The 5,946-nt window shown below is 37.4% G+C and overlaps 1 protein-coding gene across 5 annotated transcripts in view; it reads right to left on the bottom strand.

The window, feature by feature from the left end:
* PRKD3 (protein kinase D3) overlaps positions 1–5,946 on the bottom strand; it is an 83,980-nt gene that overhangs the window by 3,451 nt on the left and 74,583 nt on the right. For 4 of the 5 annotated variants that reach the window (XM_036872466.1, XM_036872471.1, XM_036872470.1 and 1 more), the window contains 4 exons: positions 5,389–5,550; positions 5,054–5,152; positions 2,164–2,431; positions 7–92 (listed from right to left, as the gene is read on the bottom strand). In XM_036872466.1, coding sequence (XP_036728361.1) covers positions 7–92; positions 2,164–2,431; positions 5,054–5,152; positions 5,389–5,550 — 615 coding nt within the window. The remainder of the gene's footprint in view (positions 1–6; positions 93–2,163; positions 2,432–5,053; positions 5,153–5,388; positions 5,551–5,946) is intronic. The other variant, XM_036872469.1, reaches the window with a different exon arrangement.

Here is a 5,946-nt window from a genome sequence, read left to right as displayed (position 1 = left end):
TTTTACCTGCAGCCAGGGATGACTAAGAGATTTGTCCACACTGTAACGTTTTCTCATCTTCACTTGAAGTAGGTTGTTTATCAAATCAATTGCTAAGGGAAAAGACAAAATTAGATACATGAATTTAAGCATATAGAGCATCCCAAACCTGTGACTGCCTGGAAAGCAGTTCAATCCATAGAAATATAAGGTTGAGGATTTTTGCTTCTCAAGGACATGGCCTTTAAGCTAACCTGCTGGTGATCCATAAATATTTACTGAATTCACAGTGTATCTGGTTTATTAAGGAGACAGTATAGAGTACAGGTTAAAAGTACAGAGTGGAGTCAGCCTGCTTGAGCTGGCGTTGTTACTACGGGTGACATAGGGTCAGTTACTAAAGTATACTGTGCTTCGGTCAACTGTAAAATGAGGTTGTTGAGAAGATGAAATAAATTTAATACACATAAAGGGCTTAGAATGGTGCTCAGCATATAAATGCTGAGTATTAACTATTATTTTTTAAGATGACTAAAACAGACTCTGATTATAGGCTGATTTTTTTTGTTTCTTTTTTCCCTCCCCAATGATGCCATGTTCTTCTCTAGTCTCGGGCTTGGTCTGGAAAAGTAGCTGAAGCCATTGCCTTGCTTCTACAGATGTGGTTACAGTGAGGTGATAACTTATTACCAAAAGTTCATACTTAACAAGTTTTAGCAAATAAGTTCATGGTATTTTGGTGTATGTGGTGAGATCTTGGCATACATATTTTATCCAATTATTTGGAGAAATGGGCCAACTGCAAAACCAAAGCAACCAGGTAACTATACACTGACAACATCCCTATGTAACAATACAGCTGTTACTAAGGCATGGATCCAGGGATGAGCCAAATGAACGACTTATACTATTTCTAGTTCTAAATACCACCAAACTAGCAAAAATTTTCCATATTTTTGTTTTTGCCCTAATCATTTTTTTCCCATAAGTATTTTAATTATTAATTTCTCTGTATTCTAAATACTTCAAACTTTTATCCATTGTTCCTTAAATGGCAGTCCACTATGTGCATCAGAATCATTCAGTGTATTTATTAAAATGTATTCAGTGTATTTATTCCTGGGTATCGATCCAGCTGGTGAGTCTGAATCTCTGGGATAGAACCAGCGGGGTCTTCTTTTTAATAAATTCACCAAGTGATTCTGATTTAAGAGGTCTGCAGACCACACTGTCCATGGAGCGCTAAGATGACTTTGGCAACATCCCAAAACCCTCATATGTACTTCTTCAGTTAGCTCTGTTCATTACCAAGTAAGCCTACTATTTATATGTTGTTCCTCAAACTTTTCCCAGTTTAATGGGCCATTAATCCCTATGATTAGGTCTGGCACTTATGGGAAAACAAAAAATAGACCCCCCTGTTCCAAGGGTTGGCTAAATTCAGGTGGGGATGTTCCCCAGTAGTGGTTCTATCAAATGCTATGGGAATGTTAAATAATGTTTTAAGTGGTATATAAAGAACCTAAGTTACAGGTCTCCATTCAAGGAGATTAGAATCTAGTTCTGAAGATAAGTGGTTGTGAAAAGATAAATAAACCCAACTAGTAGCCTAAGTAGATCTTACACAGTTTGGAGGAGGGGTTCAGGGAAGACTTCTCAGATGAGCCACAAGTTAAGGGATCTCTGAAGAACTGGAAGGATTTCGACAGCAAGGAGGAGAGACGGTAGGCAGGGAAAAGGCCTAAGCAAAATGCAGCGAATAGTTGAAAGTAGCTTGCATAGGGCAGTAATGGCAGATGAGGCTAGAAGGCAAACTTGGGCCATATCACAGAGACCTACAGATGCAGCCTGGTTAAAGAGAGGCTGAGATAAATGTCCGGGAGCAGAGTAAGATGAAAGTAGTGTTTCCTGAAGAAGGATCTGGCAGTGGTGACTGAGGACAGTTAAGCTATTTGAGTAGTTTGAAAATGAGGCAGTTGGGGCCTGGATTAGTGCCCTGCCTGTGAACTATAAGGAAGATAAAGAAAAGATAATGTAAAAGGAAGCGTGCTCAAAAAATTGGTAAACAGTTGAATTTGGAAGGTGAATGGGAAATATTAAAAAGAGAAGTCAGAAGAGACAGGGTGATTTGGGAACACAAAGATTTTGACTAAAAGGCACAGACCTAAAACTTTTTTTTTTTACCTTCACCAGAAATTTCTCTCCATGGATTTGGTGGGTACATAAATGCAGCATTTTGGATTTGGTCGTTTATATCTTCATCTTCATTAAAAGGAAATGTGCCGCTGAGGCTCACATAGACAATAACTCCCACTGACCACATATCTAGAGAACGGTTGTAGCCTTTGCTCCTGAGAACTTCAGGGGCCAAGTATGCAGGAGTTCCTACCACAGATCTCCTGAACGACTTTTCACCAATGATGCGTGCAAAACCAAAGTCACACAGCTTCACCTGGAAATTAAAGGATGATAATTTTATATTATTGATATATGTATCAATCTATATATACATACCTGTCCCTAAATATACTGTATCATTTCAACACATTTGCCAACTGTATTGATTATGAATGTCAAAAGATTATAGATAAGGAAATTGTAAAATACCCTTTTCGCAAAATTTAGATACATTTATAACCCTGTGATCCATTACTAACAGTATGAAGAGCTTTGCTAATGCTTATTTCAAAAAACCACTTTTGAATTCTAGCTTCCAGAATGCCAAATACCAGACTGGTGTTATAAGTGCTCAGTGTTTTTGATGAAGTGGAGGGTGCTGACCTTTTATCATTTGGCTTTTAGGAGATCACTTTCTATCACCTGTAAGCAGGAACTATATGTTTCACTTTTAAATGCTCAGTGGCCTCACACTGCCTGGATAGAGGTACTCAAATGTTTGCTGAATGAAAAATAAGTTATGATATATATTTTTTTAATTTTATTTATTTATTTATTTATGGCTGTGTTGGGTCTTCGTTTCTGTGCGAGGGTTTTCTCCAGTTGTGGCAAGTGGGGGCCACTCTTCATCGCGGTGGGCGGGCCTCTCACCACCGCGGCCTCTCTCGTTGCGGAGCACAGGCTCCAGATGCGCAGGCTCAGTAATTGTGGCTCACAGGCCTAGTTGCTCCGCGGCATGTGGGATCTTCCCAGACCAGGGCCCGAACCCGTGTCCCCTGCATTGGCAGGCAGACACTCTCAACCACTGCGCCACCAGGGAAGCCCCAAGTTATGATATTTTAAAACTTACCCTTTATTTTGCTTAATCCTAGAATCTCTCTTCCCAAGGACACTATATATTGGCAAGTAAATGAAATTGAGGTGTATTAAAGATAACTATAAATGTGGCCAGGAGAAGAGTCATATTAGAGATTGCTTGAAAGAGAAAGAGTGTTTTCTATGACTATGGAACAAAATATTGCTAGTTAGATGTTTAGACTTGAAACAAGTTATATCTGGGGGTAGCTGCAGTCACTACCATGCCCCTTTGGGAAGAGAGTTCTGGAAATGTAATGAGATTGGCAGAGCTCAGAATACTTATCTTGCTGCCCATCTTCTACGAGGTTCAAATTTTGGTGATTAATGATACATCCATGCTGAACAAGCAAATGCCAAGTACTGTCCGGGGGAAATGCCCTGATTCACAAAATGTCTTCACTAAAAACGTCAAGATAAATTGAGAGGCCTCTACAAACCAGTGGTACAAACAGTGAGTGGAAAGCAAAGATGGACCTTCATACATGTTTTTATGATGATATTTGTTCTGTGTCATTATTGAATTCAGCTACTTCCTCTGAATATTTGAAGAACAGGATTATTGACCATGAAGAAATGTGACCTCTTTTTTTCATTAAATGCCATATTTCAGCTAACATTTTGATAAAGTAAAGATGACTTGGCAGTTTGGCAACTGAATAAAGAAGAGGGGCCATGGCTAGCACTTGACCAAAAAAAAGAGTATCAAGTAAGTGACATTATTTTCCCTTTGTTCCTAATGGAGGTCAGAAAGCTGGAGTTTTAACCTTAGCTATAGGGGTGTACATCCTTTGTCCATACTCTTTTGAAGATCAAATGAAATAATACATGGAAGCACTTTAAAATATTGCACCAATGCTTATGGAACCTTTTTGACCTCACAAAGATAGAGGATTACTTTTATTCACATAGGCATTACAAAAGGAATATGATTACTTCCTTAAAAGTAAAAGAGTTGAATAATTTTTTTAAATACATCTTTTTCTTGAAAGAGAATCTGAGTTGTATTTACCAAGTGAAATAGTCTTCTGTTGTCCTTATTCTAGCCACTTGTCTAAGTGTGTTTTAAATGTACATAAACAATAATTTGCAACAGATTATTCTAGTTGATGACGATCATATGAGAAATGTTCATAGGTACCACCAATATATATTCCTCAGGACAAATGTTTCAAACTTTGGGTTAATAACCATTTTTAGGTTATGAAATAAATTTGGATCAAGATCAACACTTTTTAATGAAATGAAATTTAACCAAGTAAAAAAATGAATGCATCACACGCAGGAGAGACACACACATACATATCGTAATACATATGTGAGCACTGGCGGTGATGGGAAATGTAATTCTTCCATAGGTTTTGCTGAAAATGTTTGAAATATAGTACTCTAAAGAGGAAGAAGTGTTAGCTGCCTGCCTCAACCAAAATCTAGTCTTCTCATTTCAGGGTCATCCCTCAGTTTGTTTTATTTCATGGGGAATTTGTCCTGAGCACCAAGCACCAACCAAGGCTGACTCTCCCTACTTCATTTCCAACCCACAGGGAGGGCTGAATTGTGCAAAAAAATTATTCCTTGAGAACTGGTCTAAAAAGTCATTAAGTCTAAAAAGTCTTCATGAAAATAAGCAATATAATTAGTAAAATCTGAATTCAGACTATTCAGGTATAAATCCTCAATGGCAGTTATAAGGTAGAAACTTTTTTTCTGTAAGATGGTTATGTTCTGAACCTACAGCACTGCCTTTCATTACGTGGGTACTTTATAATGTTGTCAGACAGATACTTAAAACCGTACTTAAAGGTTTTGGAGAATATCTCACCTGAGGAAATGGCTCTGCTGATGCGAGTAGCACATTTTCTGGCTTTAAGTCACAGTGCACAATATTCTTAAAATGTAGATTCCTTAATGCAACAAGTATCTGTTATTGAAGAAAACAGAATTTTTTTCTATTTCTGGAAAAATCACAGCTAAACACTAACTGGACCCCTTGAGTGGTATAATAATTTAAAAAGTCCACTACAGTTCATCAAGATTTAACTAAAAGTGTTACTTTGTTCTTCAAAGTTAACAATTCCCACAATATTACCATATGTAAAAGCACTACCATTTCTCGTAGTTTTTATTATTTTCTAGTTTCAGAAAAAGTTAAAATACCTGTGTGACCATGAATTTAGTTATTCGTTCTGGAAGTCGACTTTTCTCACTGGATAGAATCATTTCCAACATATCTCCATGCAGCTTTTCCATTACTACAAAAACTCGTTCTGGGGTTTCAAACATACATTCCAGGTTTACAATCCCAGGATGGTGCAAATTCTGAAGAGTTGCAGGATATTTATGTGACCAACTTGAGTAAAAGTTTTACTGTGCAAATATTAATATCTAACAATGTGCTGCAATTAATTGTATGGAATAATGGCACAGAAAGAAAAAAATAGCTTAGAAAAATAAATAAAAGCAAACAAAACAAAAAGGATCATAGATTTTGATTTTCCAAGTTCTGTACTGGAGGGTGGATGTACTGAAAGGAAAGAATGTCTTCCCAGTTTTTCCAATATAAATGCCCTTGTCCATTACTACTTTTCCTTCCTTCTCATCTTTTTAATCTTCTGATAGTACTCTAATTTTATGCTGTGCATGAATAGGCACCAACTGCCAATCAGTTTAGCCAATTACACAGAGCTTTGGTTCTTTGGGGCTGTTTGTGAGGGC

This window comes from Balaenoptera musculus, chromosome 13 (genome assembly GCF_009873245.2).
Source record: "Balaenoptera musculus isolate JJ_BM4_2016_0621 chromosome 13, mBalMus1.pri.v3, whole genome shotgun sequence".
Classification (NCBI taxonomy): Eukaryota; Metazoa; Chordata; class Mammalia; order Artiodactyla; family Balaenopteridae; genus Balaenoptera; species Balaenoptera musculus.
This window is presented reverse-complemented; position numbering and strand designations above follow the sequence as displayed.